Consider the following 20,253-nt stretch of genomic DNA (forward strand, 5'->3'; position numbering starts at 1 on the left):
CCTATGCAGGAGTTGTCATGGAGCAACTGCCACACTCCAAAAGGGGTCTGAGTTCCCAGTGTTCCTAAGCAGAGATGCACCAGAACAGCTGCACAGCCATCTGCATGGCCATGCTCAGGCAAGTGTAAAACAATATAAATATTTGATTACAGCTCACGAAAACATAACCTGAGAAGTATAAAACCCACTTCTTTAGGAAAGAACTGTGTGTGTGGCTGCACAGAACAGCATAGGCAGCACAATTAGCAAAGCAAATCAGTAATAAAATAGCAATAACAATAAATCATAATAATGATAGTAATAACAACAATAATAATAATTTGGGAGAACAATGAGAGACTGAAGAAATACAAGGAATTTATTAGGACCTAAAGGAGATTGAAGTATGTATTCCTTAGATCTTATCACTGTGAAAAGACAGGGGGAAGAAAGTAACTACCATGGTACCTGAGTGAACTTACATTAGTGTTTAGTTAACTGAAAGGAAAATTAAATTCCATCATATAATATATAGGAAGGTTCCCATCAATTTCTGAAAGTGATGCAACAAAGCCAGCCTTGTAGCTACTTTTAACTATGCAGCATTATGGAAACTATAAAAGAAGTAAGTAAGGTTTATTCTGTGCAAGAGAGAAAGTGAGATGATTCATATGTTATTAAATGAATGCTTCTCATTATACAAAAAAGATCTAAAATTTACAGCCAAAGAATAGAGAACAAACAAACTCCCACAAATGTTTAATTGTGCTTAAAATGCCACGGAATCATTCGTTTTGTACCACTGAAGCTTTCTGTCAAATTTATTCCCATGTCCAAAGCTTGGTGAGCCAAAGTTTTCAAGCCACTGAACCTAGAAACAAGGCTTATTAACTGTTTCTTCTGTTATTCGCTGCAGGACCAAATTATAAGGAATATAGTATAATATAATAAGCCCTTTTCTTTTGCTCTATTTAAGAAAAGAATACTGATGAAAAACAGTCTCTCACAGGATGACTTTTTCTTTCAAACTATTGAGCTGAAGGTTTGAAGAACATCGACAGTACCAAAAGGTTTAATTACAGGAGTTTAGGTCATTAGAATGTTAATGAGACAAAAAACACAGTTTACCAGTTGCATACCAGCTGGAAAAAGGAAATTTCTCTCTGTGGACTAGTGGAAACATTACATTTGAAAGTGCTTTGCGAATGGCAATCATTGCTGTGTGGCCCCTTGCTTCTGAAAACACTCAGGAATGTTTGGAGGAAGGTGGCAGAGAGGATGAGCAGAGCCGCTGTAATGGAAATGAATTGAAGGTACCTTGGGTAAAATTAAACAATGAGACAGGTTTCGTACGCTGTTGAGCCAACAGCTAAACAAAATCATGAGACGTCTCCATCTATTGTGTAACAACACTAAAAATAGCCTCTAATAGCCTTATGGCTCTATCAGGTGAGCAGTTGTGGCTAGTAACATCAGACCACTTCGATTCACCAAAATTTGCAAGTCCATGTTTATTCCAGTGTTTAAAGTTTGAAAATAGGTTCTACATGACATAAAATGGATTAGTTACCTTTGTTATGATAAACATAACAAAAGCAAGTTATTTAAGAAAAATAGATTTTAGTAGAAAAATTATATGTATACACTTTAAGCAGCATTATTTTTTGCAAAAGCATAAGTGGACAGCATCAATCAGTTGTCATGGAAAGCATCTTAAAACCCCCAAACATTCAGAAATCAAAAACTAATATGTCAAAAATTTCCATGAGATGTATCACTTGCATATATATATATATCCACTTGCCTTTTAATTTTATTTAACAAGTTAAGTTAGAAATGGTACAGAGATATGGGGAATGTGCATTCAAATGAAAGAATTAAAGGGCAAGCATCTAAGATTGGAGAAAAGTAGGATATGAGAAAAAGAACGTGATCATAGGAAACATGGTCTAATTGGTAAGATCTAAAACTCTCTGCCTTTTCCTCTTATAGGAGGCTCCCTGCACCCCTGAATGTGCTTTGAGGCTTAAAAACAGGAGCTGAACAGCAGGGATCTAAGATGAATCTAGATCAGCACTTCTGGGTGTTTTAGACATGCTGCAGTTAGGAGAGAGGATCAGCTACTCTGTGCCCACTTAAATCGTGGCTGCTCTTAGCTTTGGACAGACAATCATAGTATAGTTCGGGTTGGAAAAGACCTTAAGATCATCTAGTTCCAAATATTGTAATTTAACTTGGATTCTCTGATCTGTAAAATGATTTGCCCTTATTAGGGGACAAATTGGATGTGTTTTTCTGTGGTAACTAAAAGAGAATGATATCTTTCTAAAGCTTTCACAATGAGATAACTAACTGTAAGGATACTTAAACATTCAGCAAAGATGTCCCTGAGCATTTACAGTCTTCTTCCAGGCATGTCAGGAAGTCCTGACAGTGCTGAAAAGGCAGGTGCTTGACTCAGGTTCATGTTTCAAAATAATCATTAATCTTGCTTTATTTTATCTCTCTGAACTGACCTGTCCAGAACAAAATATTTTAGGGCATATTAGCTATGTTTTCTGTAAAATTAATTATATGCTGAAGGCTGCATCAGCTTACTCAGTTTGGGAAGATTTTCCTCTGCCTTTCCAAATATTCAAGAGAGGAGTGAAGCTCTCATAACATCTCATGGTGTTACAGGCTGTGTTATAGGCCCCACACTGTATTCTAGGCTGCACTGAGTCTGGCTGGGAGGGAGTTAATTTTCTTCATAGTAGCCTATATAGAGCCATGCCTCAATTTGTGGCTGAAACAACGTTCATAACACACCAGTGTTTTGGCTATTGCTGAACAGAGCTTGCACAGCATCAAGGCAATAAAAGCTCAGGGAAAGGAGGAGGAAGGGGGGCTGTCATTCACCGCTCTGGCATTTGTCTTCCCAAGTAACTGCTCCACGTGATGAAGCCTTGCTTTCCAGGAAACAGCTAAACATCTGCCTGCCGATGGGAAGGAGTAAACGAATTCCTTAATTTGCTTTGCCTGCTCATGCAGCTTTTGCTTTCCCTGTTTAACTGTCGCTATCTCAATACACGACTCTTTGCTTTCCATTTTCTCCTTGACCCACAGGAGAGGAGAGTGAGAAGAGCGTTTGACTGCTAGCCACAGCCAGCCCACCACATGCTGACCATAAACCTATTCTTGAAAGGTTCACTGGCCCAGGCTCACACACAAGCAAACATACATCTGGCCTAGTGATTAACAGCACCTTCCTAGCAGACAAAATACCATAAAATGAAACCAAATAGAACTTAACAGAACTAGTCCTGGGAGGAAGAAGGAAAACACAGGTCTCCCAAAAAAACCTCACAGCCCACTATCCCAAATACCAGGTTGGATGGAGAGGTCATTTGTCACACAGTATCACGTTTGTCTTTCTGTCTCATTCTGGATAGAATTCAAGCATACAAAACCTGATCAGAAAGAAATGTCTATTTATAGCAAAGGCCCTGTGTTCTGTGGGGCACTGTGGTGGCCTGGGCTTAGAAGATATGCTTCATCTTGACATTTCTTATTGGCTAGTCTAAGTAAGCCCCACTTTGGTAGTGCTGCTGTGTCCTATATCCAAGGGACATAATTCTTCCCATGCACTGGATAAAAGCAAGGTGACTGGTTCAGAATTGTCTATTTTTACAACAAGAACCTTCTGTTAATTAACTAGTTCACATCGTGTTGGAGACTGAAACAGCCCACAGGCAGTTTTCAGTCTATTGTCAATATTTCTTTTGAATGTTTTTGGTTATTTATCTTTTTTTTTTCAAGAGAAACGAACACTAGTATAAAAGTTCAATAAAAGTGTAGAAGTATCGATAGGCTGTGTTATGGGAATAAATCATAATGACTGAACATCTTGTCACTAGTGTAATTGCATCTGTATTTAGGAATTCTTTCGCCGTAGCTGCAGAGTATCCTGGGCACAAGTCCAGTGCTGGAAATGAGAACTGGGGCTCACAATGTTCCTTTTGGTAAATCTAGAGAACACTAAGTGAAAAATGTCTCATTAAAACAGAAAAGCCAGACCTATTGAAAGTGAGACCATAGAGGATGGTTCTGACGTTGGTAAGGAAAACTGAGACTCAGAAATGATAGGAAGCTTGTTAAGAAAGACAGATGGAAATGAACAGGGAAATTTTAATTTTTCCACCCTTCCCAACAGTTGAAATTCCCAACAAAGAATTTCTCTTCTACTTTTCAGCAGAGTCATTCTTCTAAATTGCTTCTGGCTGTGATCCTTACATATGTTCTGCACATTAATTTCCAAGTTTTATGAATTGTCAGAAACAAACAAGCTGGCCAGGACAACCCCTATTAAGCTTCCTCATCAATAGTCTTCTAAAAGACAGAACCCAGCAATATGATTGGTGTAGGTGAATAAATAATTAGGCTTATGCATTGGTATCATAAGAAATAGACGTGAACAAAACATGACAGATGAGAGACATTAATTAGAAGCTTTAGAAAGATAACTAAGCGGATGGAAGGAGAAAGATCAGATACTGTCAAGTTAGCTTCGTACTACTTGCTTTTCTTGCCTCCAATCATTTAAGCCTGTTACTCTCTTTATTATGTATTCACTTTGTCTTTCTCTGTATCCTTTATCTTCAAATATAGTTGCATTTACAGTCTCAAATAACAATATCAAATGCTTGTAGAAAAGCAGATTTTTAAAACTAATAAAAACATTCATTTATTATAGAATAATTTTTTTCTAGAAGACATAAAGGAAGAGATATTAATAAGAAAACATGAGGTCATCTAGTTTGTACTGCTATTCATAATGAAGAGCTTTCATCTACAACAGTAATGTAGACAGATAAATGAAGAGCTGTTTGCACCATTTTAATATTACAGTGTCCATCTAGGTATCATCTTAATAAACTAGGAGGGTGCGTGATGCTCTAACAGGAGCTATTCATTCTTTATGTTCCTGTAAGGAAGAAAGGCTTAATGAAATCATATTTTTTTTAAAGAAAGGCTAGTTTTAGTAAGTTACAGCTTATGTGTTGAAATCTAAACTACAAATTATGTGTATACACTATGCTATAACTCATCTGAGTGAAACCTTCTAGAAAAGAATTAACTGTGTAACTGTAAAGGACATGATTAATTGAAAGATTTCTTTATAACTTCCATGCAATACTGAGTATAATTTCTGTGGAAAAATAACCAAATTCTATATAGTAATAAAAAATTTAATACTTACATAAGGGATTGTGTCCAACGTGTCTGTGTTGACAATTATAGGGGCAGGGCTTGCCTGAAAGGAAAAAGAATAAGACAAAAGAAATTAAAAAATCTGAAATGAATTAATATTGAAATGTCTATTATGATACATTAAATTAAAAGGCTGAAAGCCTGTCTTCCCTCTGAATTCACATCATACAACAGGATGTAACTTTGGGAGCTGTTCAATCAATTAAGGATGAACGAAATAGGTCCTCAGACTCCAAACCATATCTCACTATGGTTTTTCTTTCAATTTCATTAGACTTTGGCTCACATGCTGAATATATATCTACTAGTAATTCATTTTTTAGTAGAACTGTAAAAAACATGATGCATTCAGCTTACAATTAGGCAACCTTGGAGTGAGGGTTCCAGCTTCCCTTGCCTTACAAGACCACTTTTTTGTGTTTAAGCAAAACCAAGGTAATAACCTGATCTTTACATAGGACAAACATCAGAATTTTATGTTTACGCAACGTGTCAGTACAGGTATGTAGTAAATGTATACTTTACTCATACTAAGACATTTATGACAAAACTATGTATCCTCACAGTTCATAGGCACTCAGCTCATGTTAAGTTTGAAATATAGAGGTGGTTTAAAAAGATTTGTGAGTCTGTAAAGCTGCTCAACATGACCTTTAACTTACTGATGAAACCCATATCCAGTCTAGTTTCCAGATACCTGAAATGCCCTAACCTCTTCCTCTTTCTATGCTGAGATTCAGCAGTGGTGACCCCAGGCCGAGCTCTGATTTGACCCAGCTCATAATCTTGGCTCAGACGCTGGAGAAAACTACAGAGCTGTGAGGAACTGTAGAGCCATGCACCATGAGTAAAATGTCAGGGGCAGGGCTGCTGAGATGGGATTGTTAATAGTTCAAGGACTCAGGAGGAGAAGGTTCACCATGTAGTCAATGTAGAACAAAAAGTGAGGGAAGGCACTTCGTTTGCCTGGCTAAAGAAACACTCTTCAGGCATTCTATCGAGCTGATGAGTAGCTCATTGGTTCTATTTATCTACATTGTATATTTGCCAAAGAGTGACTGTCTGTACTTTAAACTTGTATAGACTGCAGTCTCTTTGTGCATGGTACTCGTGATTACAGCACTACCAAAAGCACTGATCGTATTTCTATTGTCAAGTATTCATTGCAGTATTTCAAAACCTGTGTTAACACAACTCAAATTAAAAATGTAACATTACTGCAACAATTCAAATACTTTCAGAAAAATCACAGTTTCTTTCCAGTTTTGGTGAAGTTATTGAAAGACAATTCTGTGTTCAAAGAAACATATGTTAAAACAGCTACTGATGATAAATGCCGTTATTTCTACACAACTATGTAACCCATGAATAAAAGTTAAACATGAAATACATACAATTTAGTGTGTATACAATTCATGGCACGTATCTGTTATCATAGTAGGGTATAGTTTAATATTAAAATGCTTAGTATCTGAAAATATATTATACACCCATACCTCTTTATTCCCATTATGCTCCATAACATTGAACACTTTGGAGTGATAGATAAAAGCTGAAGGCCATATGATTATAATATTTTTAGCTTTAAGCACATGGAATAATTTATAACTGTGTTATCACTGAAGGTTAAACAAAGGATTTCCTTTTGGAATTGTAGTTTTTACTTCCATTAATATATAGCTCCACACACTTAAAGACTTTGCTACAGGAAGAAACAGTGTTTTCATTTTTTCACAATATTTAATCTTTTTATTTTTCATACTGTGAGAAGTTCTAGTACCAAGTATAAACAAAGTTTGCAATCCTCAGAATGCAAGCATCTTTCCACTGCTTTACAAAACAGTATCTATAAAAATTACAAACGTCTTTCCGTAGTCATTTTCTAAAGCATTCTCATATTATCACCAATCACTTCTAACCCATTGAGGAGCAAAGCCTTATACCCATATCAGATTTTCCTGAAGTAAAGAGATTTCTTGATCTGAAACCAGTAATTGTGTGAACACTGTAAAAAATAACATTTAAGGAATCTGGAATTTCTTTTGAAGACTCAGTTACTCTGCACAAGCAGAACCCACACATCTTTCACACTATCGGTTACAATTGCTTTCAGGGCATTCATAGCCTTGCTGGATCCCTGTTCCAGTGCTATACAACTCTCACTGAGATAAGGTTTCTCTTACATCTCATCAGAATTCCCTTAATGCTTCTGTGTCTATTGCCTAATGCTTCTGTGCATCTCCGAGAGGAGTTTGGTTTTGTGTCCTTTCTAATTATCCCTTAGATGGCTGAAGACAGCAATTAGATTCTTCCCACAGCCTCTTCTTCTCCAAACTGAACAAACTGAGCTTTGTCTTTTCCTGAATGCTCTGTCTACCAGACCCAGTCAGTGTTTGTTATCTTCCATCAAATGCATTTCCGCATATTGGGGAACCTAGAACTGGACACAGTACTCCCAATGCAGACTCACGGGTGATGAGTAGATGTCCCCCAGACTGCTCTCTAGGCTGCCATTAGTGCAGCCCAGTTTGCTGTTAGCCTTCACCACTGCAAGGGCACATGGCTAGCTCATGTGCAACTTATTCTCTACTCTGCAAAGCTACTGCTTAGCTGTACTATGCCTGGCTGGGACTGCTGCGTCTTTTGTTCTGTCCCAGTGCAGGCACTTTGTGTGGTTACTCTCAGCCCATTTCTCCTGCCTATTGAGATCTCTCTGAACAGCAACTGTTCAATGTATCATCTGCTCTGCCCAGTCTGTTGTTATCTAAAACCCTGCTGACAGTGCATTCTACCTACTCATTTGGTTATTAATTAAGATGCTAAACATCATTAACACCGGTATCAGCCCTGTAGAAGCACCATAAGTAATGTGCCATCAGTTACTACTGGACTTTGAATTGCTGACTACCACCCTTTGGGTCTGGTGGTCTAGATAGCATCCCACTCACCTTCTAGTACATCCATCCATTCACTGTCTCTCTCATTTGGCTGCAAAACAGAATTTGTGCTGAAAACATTGCTAAAATCGAGGCAAATTACACCTACTGATTTCCCATCATCCACAGAACTAGCCATCACATCACAAAGTTGTCAGGTTGGCAAGGCACAATTTTACGCTTTGTAAATCGAACTGCTTCTTTGTAATCACCTCCCTCTGCCCTTCATGAGCCTTGACAAGGCTTCCTGGATGCACCCACTGGGATGCTTCCGTTTGTTAGCTTCTTCCTAAATCCTGATCCTCAGCTTCTCACTTGGCCCATCATCCCTTCTACAGCAAAAGTCTGAGCACTTCAGTTGTTCCTTTCAATAGGGTGACCCTTCCCTGCTTAGGCTTCTGACAGAGCCTTTAAAGAACTGGCTTTCAAGCTTAAATATCTTTCAGGTTTCATTTTAACACCGTGCTTATTTGCCATGGTTTAAACCCAGTCAGCCATAAATCAGCCACACAGCCTTTCTCTCACTCCCCCCCTTCTTTCCCTCCCCCTACTCCCAGAGGGATGGGGAGGAGAATTGGAAGCATGCAACTCCCACGGGTTGAGATAAGAACAGTTTAATAACTAAAGTATAACACAAATCACTACTGCTACCACCAATAACAATAATAATGATAAAGGAAATAACAAGGGAAGAGAATACAATACCACCCACCAACCGATAACTAGCCCAACCCAGCAGTGAACCAGCCCTTCCGGGTAACTCTCAGTTACATCCTGGGTATGACGTGCTGTGGTATGGAATACCTCTTTGGCTAGTTTGGGTCAGGTGTCCTGTCTCTGCCACCTCCCGACTTCCCCTCCTCCCTGGCAGAGCATGAGACTCACAAAGTCCTTGGTCAGACCAAACATTTAAGCGGTAACTAAAAACATCGGTGTTATCAGTGCTGCTCCCAGGCCGAAAGTCAAAAAAAAGACAGCATTGCACCAGCTACTAAGAAGGAGAAAAAATGACTGCTACTACTGAGCCCAGGGCGTTATTATATGTTACTGATTGGAAGAGTTGAACTTAATGATCAAACTGACAATTTTCTGCTACTGAAGCACTCTTCCTGATCAGACAGATGGTCATGAGACTTATAGACTGATTGTTTCACATGGATAGACTGATTATAACCATTCACTCACAACTGATATAATCAGTTCATTTTCCTTTTCTATGTTCCTCCTGTTCCTATGTGTGCATGCCTGTGTGGTGATTTGTTGTTTTTGTTTTGTTCTGTTTTATTTTGTTTTTTTTTCCTGGGAAAACTGATTTAATTGAAACATTTTGCTCCAGTCTCTCTAACATATGGTAATTTGAAGAACACTGACCTCCTGAGCTACAACACTACATTTAAATGCAGGAAATGGAGATTATTTTACTAGTTATGTCCTGTTTGTTGCTCATGCTTTAAAGAAAAGTAGGAGGCTTTAATCATGCAGAGTTAAGAAGGCAGTTATCAGTTACTGGAAAAAGCCCTAAATATAGTGCTAGCCATGCAGTACAAAAGAGCATCAAAATAGTCTCGCAGTCACAGTGAAGTTACTCAGTGGATAGGTCAAGAGAAGATCAGTAGCAACAAGGAGTCAGAAGGATTTTACTTTTCAGGATGATGTGTCTATGCTGACTTAAAAACACATCACATGCACTGATTCACCAAATTCTTCAAAAAAGGATGCCCACATATCTGCACACTTCTTATAGAGAACACTGACAAATCCATCACAACAGTTCATCAGCTCATCAGGAATACTTCCAGTTGTACATAAATTAACAAAAGCATGCAAAAAAATATTTGGATTCTCTCGAGAATCTCTTCCCACTGTGTCTTCGAGACAGCACTGCATCTGATCTATAATACCCACACATATATAAACTATCTATCTATGTCTGACACTGGGTCAGAAGAATAAATGGCTTTCTGGTAGACAAAGATAATGACTTTAATCCTAGCTCTGCCCTTTGACATGCTCTGCAGTCTTAACCAAGATATTTAATAACTCGAGCAGAACTGGCTTAATTTGGTCAGAGGTTTAAGAGATGTTGGTTGGCAAGAACTAAATAATCTATCTCTATGTAGGGAGGTTTAAAATTCTACATGTTTAATTGCCTAACCTGCAGGATGAATTCAAATCAGTAGTTAATAAATTCATGAAAGAGACAGCCCTCTTTTAAGTCAGGTAGAATACTGAGGACTCCCAGACTTTGCAATCAGATTTTAAAGATGCGAAAAGGCCTTTGTGAACACTGTCCCGATTCTGCAGCTGCAAAATAAATCCAAACCAATCACCAAAAGAAGGGATTGTACCGAGTGCAGTGAACTAAGTGAGCCTGTTTTCCTCATTCCTCATGCACTTTCCTTTCTGCCCTAATCCTTACCTATACCTCATGGATTATATTATGCTGACAATGTACCATGCGGGCTGTCAGTACTGCTCCCTGCACAGACCTTTTTCCTGCCCATGACTAAAAGCAGTGCTTTCAACTGAGCCATCTCTGTGCTTTGAAGAAAAGGGATCATACTGACAGCTGCAGTGACAGATTGGCAGAGCTGAGACAAAGCGTGAATAGCTTTGGGGGGAAAAAAATAGGAGGTTTTTGTGTTGTTTTTCTTTTTTTTCTTAAAGCAGTTGAGCAAAACAGACTTTGTTTCCACAAATATATATACGAGATTGTTCTGCTTGCAGCGAGTCAGACAGTCTAGTGGCTTTTCTAGTTGCATGATACAGTGAAAGCACTTGAAGCCAGTAGAAAGAGAAAAAAAAGGCACACAGTCTAGCTCATGAACATTTACTTTGCTACCAAATTCTCTACAAGTGTCTGACATGACTCATACCTCTCAGACAAGATGAACTTTTCCTCTACCATGAGTGCTACCATCCTTTTACTTAGAGCATGCACAGTTCTATAGACTATCCATATTATACTGAATTTCATTCCTTTTGGAGTATTCATAACTCCTTGTTTTAACTGTTTCTTCTATGCAGTGCTGTATTCAACACTGGACCATCAAACCACTAGCATAGACATATGGTGAATTTTATATAAATAAAGAGCACAGCACATTACTTCTTAACCAGAAAACGCTAAAACAAGTATATGATCATTTTGAAACTATCCACCTATGTTTAATCCTAGCTGTGATTTTAACTCAGAAATCTCAACTTCTTGTTTTCTTGCTAAGCAATCGCTCTCATTATCTACATTATTACATTTAAGTAAACTCAAAGTAAAGAGGTAGTGAAATAGAGTGTATGCATTACCATTTAAAAAGTAGGTTGAGCTGTCAGTGCCTTACTACCATCTTTTGCAGACACCTGACCCTGTGGACTGAATGTCAGGGTTGAGGGCTCCTCCTTCCAAGCAGACATCCCTAAATTCGAAAACACTCTCTGGAATACTCAGTTGCAGTTTTATTTTACTACAAAGTCTTAGCATTTTGTGTCTTAATAATATGAAGTGGAGTGGCCCCTACATTTGCAAAGGAATAAGGCGCTCTGCATCTCCCATATATAAGCTGTCAGACTGTTTGAGGCCTTAAAAAGGTAACACTGAATTAATTTAAATTCATTGCCTATTTTCAAAAGTTTTTCACAACTGCAAGAACGGAATTTACATTGACACACAATGGCATGAAAGATTAAATGATAATTTAGATGTCAAAATTCTCTGTGATGCTGTAAGGCCTCAAGATCACAGGACACACAGGACTTTTCATCATATTTACCGCTGAATAACAAACTACAGGACCAAGAAGGAGAAAAAGTCACTTGCTTGTTATTACACAGAAAATATGAAAGATAGGGAGTCTCTTTGAACATCTAAAGAATGATTTTTCAGAAGTCAAAAGCAGCTTTGCTTGCAGGTTGCAGCTGTCAGGAATAGAGGAAAAATGCCTCAAGAAATACTCAAGACCTTTCCCTATATGTATAATGTAACCTCACATAAAGCCATTTAATTTAAAGGTAAATAGTGCTTTTCAAAGAACATGGTCTTATTTTTGAGCTTGGGGTTTTGTGTGGTTTTTTATTTAATCTGAAAGAATAATTTTCTATTTAAATCTGTATTAACTGTGACATTCTTTAAACAAAAAAGACGTCAGACCTCAGGAAAACCCAGCATTTCTGTGTGGATCCACAGGTGGATAAAGGGAATGGCAAGAAAGCACCTACCTTAAAACTGTTGAAGTTTCACCCACGCTGATACTGCCTGTTAGCTGTTTGAATTATCAATGGTTAACATAATGGTAACTTTTTGCCCAATATCAGATCTAGTGAAGGACACAGAAATGTCAATGGGAAAAGCTTTACAGAGAATGAGGGATAATAAGGGTACATTTGAATTTCCAGTGAAGATATTACTCAACTAGATGTTATTACTCATTAAATTTTGAGGTGATAACCTTCCTATCACTAGGCAGGGTGGATCCATCTGTCTCATTCTAGGATGCCAAATGCCATACTAAGACTCACACAGCGGCCCCATTACCAGATCTCTACTGACTCACGAAAGAAATTGATGCCAATTGTCACAGAACAGTGCTCTAGCTTTGAACAGAAATTTAGACCTAAATCCTGTTTCTAGGTTTACCGCTTCAGCGCATGTTCATGGCCTTTTGAAAGTGAATGGGCCATAGCATTCATTTATTACACATATCTCTGCTCTGATCTCATCTCCACTCTACTCCAGAACTTTCCCCAAAGCCTGTGTCAAAGAACATCTCTTAAGAAAATAACAGTTTAAACAATCCAGGCAATGACAGTTTCTGGTATGTTCTTAAATGTGGATACAGAAACTTTAGAATCAAGAACAAAAATAGAAATACATTCCATATGGTACTTTTATAAGTGTATTATCTTCAAAACTGTGACATCTGATTTGAATAATTTATTTTTCAGTTTTGATGCAATTCATAACAATTTTATAAAAAGATGAGAAATTTGTGAAATCTTGCCACTACAGTCAATATTGGTGGAAAGATAAATTACAATGGAGGGGTGTTATTGAAAACCTAAGAGCTAAGCTAACTTTATACTATGAAATTAACAAAACAGGTTACATCTTCCATTTTAAACATCAATGACATTCTGCTGCATCTATCAGATATAAAAAATTCTGGGTGAAAGTCCCTGCGTAACTGAAGTTAATGGTAAAACACTGATCTGCTTTCAACAGAGTCAAAACTGAAGGTAATATGTTTCCACTCAATATTAGGGCTTTTTATCTCCTGGCAGGATTTGTAAAGTGTGCATGCATTTAGCCAGTTGGTTCAAGAAAGCAATAATAAGCAAAAAGAACTTAGAACAAATTAAACAAATTAATATTTGTCTTTGGAATTATTTTATATCTTATTTTAAATCACATTAGCTGAATATCCAGAAATTAAAAATCCGGGGAGGGAGGGGGGGGAAGTTAATACAAAATGCTTAAGTTATCCACAGACTTGTTAACAAGGGCAAACGTCTCATTGGCTTGACCATTCCCATGTTTGATTAAACTTTAACTGCTTAACTTTCCTACAGTTTGCCCAAGCATTAGCTTTATTAACCATGGACTGGTACAGATGTAAACCTCAAGAAGATCTGTGCAACAAAAAGAACAGGAAAGTAATCTCAATGGGCTAAAAATTACGATGCAGATGAATACAGCAACAAAAAAAGTGAATGTAAACCTAAATGTGAAGTAGGGAAATTATTTTAACAGAATTCATTTTCTATTCAAGAGGTTTATCAGAACATAAATTCCAAAGAATTAAACACCTGCTTTTAGGAACTAACCAATTACATCAAGCACTGTATCCAGCAGCCGAGAAATAATGGAATTAGTGCTAAAGAGCACTCACCTCTGTTTGGCAAGAACAAAAGAGACCAAGACTTATTGGTGCTACAGTTCAAACTCTCCATAGAGAGGAAAGAATGGGAAATACAGAAGAAAGCATCTTGAGTTTTAGGAAGGTTTTCAGATATAACAGAAGTAGCAAAATCACCATCGATTCTGTTTCAGCACAGAAGTTGCCAGAAGACCTGATGGTTACTGTGGTCCATAAAATGCCTCAACTTTTAATTCATTGATTCTGGCTAAGTAGGAGCAAAGCTGTTTTGCCAAATGCTTCCACTTAATGAATGTATATCAATTTTACTTAATTAAACTTGATTTTGGATATCTGCAATAAACTCAAATTGGCCTGTGCTGGAGCAAGGAGGGTTTTGATTTTTATATCAGTAGAAGTAAACTTCAAACCTTATGTCCTCTGGAAAAGTTTTAATTGATGTCCCAGAAGATCCCTTCATGTCCCAGAATCACTACTTGATGAATAAAATTAACAGAATAACTCCAAATATGTCACTTGCCGACAGCTTGCTTCAAACCCGAAATCACTGCAGGACCACTGCACTCACAGTACGTCATTTCAAAAGATGCAAGTGTGTAAAGTGAAGTTATCCAGGGTTTAGGGCAAGTGAGGCATTTTACAAGGTGTTGCCTCACGTGGCATAAAATGCATTTCTCAATGGAGATGGACTGTTACGTAAAACTATTTGGTATTTTACTATAGGGCTTGCCAAACATTTAATCTCTGTTTTCTCACTGACGTCCTTCTGCCTGAGAGACTGAGCACTCTGTGGGTGACTTGCAGGACAATGTGTGCCAAAACTGCCACTACTTCTGTAATTTTACAGACTGTAGCACCCAGCAGGAACATCACAGGCTGCCGAGCTTAGCAAGGACTCGTGAATGTGTGTAATGCCATCAGGCTGTTACTGAAAGAAAGAAAATGCTCCCTTTCGAATGATGCAATCTGGTTTTAGGCTACGTGGTGGAAATACACACATGTCATTGTCGTTTCAGTTTTAGGGCTGATTTCCCTCATACTTTAAAAATTTGCACAGAGAAATAAAATCAGTCTAATTTCTTGACTTTGTACCTTGTCATTCCTCAATCTGCTACATTCAAGTGCCTCTTTTAAGCAATATGTCCTACTGAAAAATGAAGCTTGTATTATTACAGAATAACAGAAAGGTTTGGGTTGGAAGGGACCTTAAAGCTCATCCAGTTCCAACCCCTGCCACAGGCAGGGACACCTTCCACCAGAGCAGGTTGCTCCAAGCCCCTGTGTCCAACCTGGCCTTGAACACTGCCAGGGATGGGGCAGCCACAGCTTCTCTGGGCACCCTGGGCCAGCGCCTCAGCACCCTCACAGGGAAGAGCTTCTGCCTAAGAGCTCATCTCAGTCTCCCCTCTGTCAGGTTAAAGCCATTCCCCTTGTCCTGTCCCTACAGGCCCTTGTCCCAAGCCCCTCTCCAGGTTTCCTGTATCCCCTTTAGGCACTGGAGCTGCTCTCAGGTCTCCCCTTCAGGAGCCTTCTCTTCTCCAGGCTGAACCAGTCCAGCTCTCTCAGCCTGGCTCCAGAGCAGAGCTGCTCCAGCCCTTGCAGCATCTCCATGCCCTCCTCTGGACTCGCCCCAAAAGCTCCGTGTCCTTCTTATGTTGTTGCCCCAGAGCTGAACACATTCCATTACACCTGCCTGCCTTCCTCCTTGCAGTGGTCATAAACATGGAGGTTTTGGCAGCGGTGGTTGCAGGGGCAAGTCTGTGAAGAGAGGTCAGGGCTGCTTTGTGACAGACACAGCAGGTTCCAGCCATCTCAGTCAGACCCACTGCAGGACACAGCTCAGCCCATCAGCAAAGCTGGTGGTGCATCTGGACAAACCACATCTGGTGCCTCTGTGACAAGACAGGCCCTGGTGCTCCATGGTGGAGCAGGGAACACCCTGAAGGCACTGCGGCCTGTAGAGCAACTGCGCTGGAGCAGAACAAACAAGTAATAAGGAAGGAAAGAGTGAGGAAAAAGGAGCAGCAGAGAGAAAACCCCACACTGAACCCAGCCCCCTGTGTCACCCTCACCTCACTGGAGGGGCTGAGTGTGATCTGAAGTGGTCACCAGGAGTCTGGAGTGAAGCTCAGGCTGGCAAAGGGTTGTTTTCCCTAAATGTTTAACCCACTGCCATCTTTGTTTGTCAATATCCAACTCAGTAATTAAATTATATCACAGAGAATGAATCACAGAATCAACTGGGTTGGAAAAGACCTTTAAGGTCATCAAGTCCAATCGTTCCCCAGCACTGCCAAGGCCACCACTAACCCATAGAATCATAGAATATCTAGGGTTGGAAAGGACCTTAAGATCACCTACTTCCAACTCCTCTGCCACGGGCAGGGACACCTCACACTAAACCATGTCACCCAAGGCTCTGTCCAACCTGGCTTTGAACACTGCCAAGGATGGAGCATTCACAACCTCCCTGGGCAACCCATTCCAGTGCCTCACCACCCTCACAGTAAAGAATTTCTTCCTTAGATCCAATCTAAACTTCCCCTGTTTAAGTTTGAACCCGTTACCCCTTGTCCTGTCACTACAGTCCCTGATGAAGAGTCCATCCCCAGCATCCTTATAGGCCCCCTTCAGATACTGGAAGGCTGCTCTGAGGTCTCCACGCAGCCTTCTCTTCTCCAGGCTGAACAGCCCCAACTTTCTCAGCCTGTCTCCATACGGGAGGTGCTCCAGTCCCCTGATCATCCTCGTGGCCCTCCTCATGGCACTGAGGGACTCATCTACATGGTTTGTGAACACTTCCAGGCATGGTGACTGCAGCACTGCCCTGGGCAGCCTGTTCCAACGGCTGAGCACCCTTTGGGGAAGAAATTGTTCCTAATCTCCATCTAAACCTCCCCTGGTGCAGCTTGAGGCCGTTTCCTCTTGTCCTGTCATTTGTTACTTGAGAGAAGAGACCAACCACCTCCTGGCTCCATCTTCCTTTCAGGCAGTTACAGAAAGCAAAATCTTAACTGGCAATGCAGTTAAACTCAAGTCTGCTTCACATGCAACACCACTATTCCTCTGAAATTTCACTGCAGAACAGATATTTGTTCAGTGTCTTTTATTTACTCATCCTATTTTCTGATAAATCTACAAATCATTTACTGGAGGTGAGTTTGGAACAGCAGAAGAAAGTAAAAGAGCAAGGTCTTTGGTTATAAAAGAAAATGTCAACTTGAGTAGCAGAAGCAACAAAGCGAATGTGGAAGCCGTGTAGCAGCCACAAGTAAAATCACATTATTGTGTAAAAATGGAAACACGTAAAGTGACAACTGATTATTGTTCATCGAGAAGCTTTCCACAGAGAATCAAAGCTATGCCTTCTTCTTCTAAGATAATAATCTATTAAGGGGCTGTCAACTTCTTAATTCTTAGAAATAGCATTTACAAAAAAGTTACAAAACACAAGGAAGAACATGGCACTACAGGCTTGCAGAATAATGAAACCACGTAAAGGGGCTGAACCTGGGATGAGCAGTAACAGCACCACAAAACCAGCTCTACAATATGCCATTGCTTAAGTAAAGAAAGTGTCTGAGGCCATTTTAAGTCTGAGAAGCACAAACAAGATGACTGGAGGGTACAGCAACACTGACAGTGTCCCAAAGAACTTGTAGAGGACCTTAAAAATACACCTTAAATCAAAATTAGGGCCTCAAAGAAATGAAAGCAATTCCTGTCAAGGAATAATCAAGGGAAGAACATCCTTGTGAACCTAACAAATTTAGATTAGGGGTGCAAGTAGTTGCATCAATGCTGAAAAGACAGACTTCAGAAATTGGATTAAAAACAGAAAGGAAGAAATGCCAAAAAATTTTTTTTGATGTTCGGAAGGATGCTGAGAAACACTTCAGATCGGTAAAATCAGACTTGGCCTGGTTTTCAATAAATATTTTGCTATTTTTAACATGGGAATATTTTTACATTTCATGCCAAGGGCATCTTATACGCTGCTACAACTGTGCGTCAAATTCATCAAACTATGGTATCATCTCCCTAGAGGAGAGAGAGAAGTCTTGCTGCCTAAAACTCTTTGCATACACTTCAACTAAGCACTAAACTACATACTGTAGGCAGTACCAACATTCTGGCAGATGGGCAACATGACCTGTGAGGTCGTTCCCCATCTTTATATTTTAGCATTCTGTCATTTATAAACAGTGTTGTTTTGGCTAGAAAAGGATGCAGAAACAGAGTAAAAAATCATTATCTTAAACTGAATTAAAATAGATGGAGACAATTTTAACAGTGACTTATCCAGCAGGAAGCAACATGGCACTTTTAATGATGAGGCAGTCACAAAAAGTAACACAAGGTACCCCTTTGAAATAAAATCATACTTAGATTAGAGGATATCTTTCAGTTACTGATTTCAAGACATATTTTCAGCTTGTAAAACACAAAAATCTAGGATGCTACCATTTATATATGTTAATAACAGTGACCTGGGCAGAAGTTCTGAGCTCTAGTAGATTTACTGTGTGAGTGTGTATAACTTATCCCACAAAATGAAACAGCCTTCCTTGTACACAGAGACAACACTGACCTCTCACTGTCACTGTATTGAACAACGAATGTAATAATCACAGAGACATAAAACCTAAAAACTGTCAAAACTGATCTATCAAGACTGAGAAGATGGGTTTGCAAATCAATTGGGGGAATTTCAAATGTCACAACAACCTTTCATGCACTTACATGATCCCCCAAAACACTGGAACATTAAATGGTTCATAACGTCAAGCAGCCTCCTCCTATAATAATAACAACAGTGATAATAATCAGCTCCTGAATGTCTGTCTTTGATATGGTAGTGTTTTATTTCTCTGATTTAAATAAAAGAGTTCCAGGAGAGGACTTTCAGAAATAAGCTTTGATTACTGTTAGGAAAGAAAAAGAAAACATTTCCTGACGAAGCAAGGAGTGGAAGTTAGGCACTTCACATCACGTGCTAGGAGAGAACACCAGGAAAAGGACTAAGTATAGCATTTAGTAACACAAATGGAGCTGGCTGCTTAAGGCAGGATGTAGGTTTAGGACACAGAGTATCAGAATCAAAGAATCAGTCCTGAAAACATTCATCTTTAGGAACTCAGATTTTCCTTGCACCTGTACAACAGTGCTTCAATCTCTAAAAACAACTCAACATCTATCTCATGCAATTGACATTCAGACACGAGGTAACCTTTACCAAAGAGCCCTTTGGACAGATCCATTCTCCCCCTACCCTGTTTTTAAGGCACCAATTCCACTCTCCAAATGAAATGAATAATTTTCAGCATATCCCCCTCATCCGCTAAATCATGATGCCTGGTAGAAATATGACTTTTACCATTCTCCTGTTGTAAATCTTGACTTTCGCCATAGGACGTCTGGGGAAAATTAACACTTAATCTGTCGGTCCTTTCCAAAAGCTAACCGACTTCACAGGCGGGTGCACCAATTCTGAGCACTAACACATAAAAACCCCACTGCAGACCTGACCCTGATACTAAATAAATGTTTGGCTGGAGGACAAGAAATGGGAACATCGTGTGCTTCAGAGGAATGGGAGAAAAATGACATAGAAAATGTTACAGCAAGAAGAACACAGAATCTGCGGGAAGCACCGGGTTTTTTAGGGCAACTGTAACAAGGAGAAATCAAGTTAAAGTCAGCCCATCCTTCACATCCTATTATATGCTTTGTAGCACATTTTGAAATATCTTCTTTGATTATAGTATAAGGTCTCTACTCATACACAAACAAGGACCCAAGCATCTTTTGTTATCAGCATATCTGGTATTGAAGGCACTTAGTTTTGCTCACTTGTTAGGTCAATACTGTGTTGATATAGTTAGTACCTAAATAATATTTCTCCAGATTGTTGATAATACACTTAGCAATTCAGATATATGTCCCATTTGTACCTGCAGATATCAGTGTACTTTCATTTAAAGATACCCTGTCAAATTATATTTCATATGAAACGAAGATACATGGAAGAAAACAATATACTCTTTTCTTTCCTCTCAAGCACAGTCTGACTGTCCTATCTAACCTGATCACCAAAAGCATCATCCTGCACCTGCTACTGCATATGGGAAATAAATATTTCCAGTGCACATGACACTAATATAAATAAAATGGTTTTAAGAATATTTAAAATATTATTAAAATTAGTAACTTATATT

General features: G+C 39.1%; 1 protein-coding gene across 6 annotated transcripts in view; it reads right to left on the bottom strand.

Moving 5' to 3' along the window:
• Window positions 1-20,253, bottom strand: part of DLG2 (discs large MAGUK scaffold protein 2) — a gene marked incomplete at both ends in the record, with an annotated part of 868,631 nt that overhangs the window by 403,016 nt on the left and 445,362 nt on the right. For all 6 annotated transcript variants that reach the window (XM_080612545.1, XM_080612549.1, XM_080612548.1 and 3 more), the window contains one exon: window positions 5,219-5,272. In XM_080612545.1, coding sequence (XP_080468671.1) covers window positions 5,219-5,272 — 54 coding nt within the window. The remainder of the gene's footprint in view (window positions 1-5,218; window positions 5,273-20,253) is intronic.

Source organism: Psittacula echo (assembly GCF_963264785.1).
Source record: "Psittacula echo genome assembly, chromosome: 3".
Taxonomy (NCBI): domain Eukaryota; kingdom Metazoa; phylum Chordata; class Aves; order Psittaciformes; family Psittacidae; genus Psittacula; species Psittacula echo.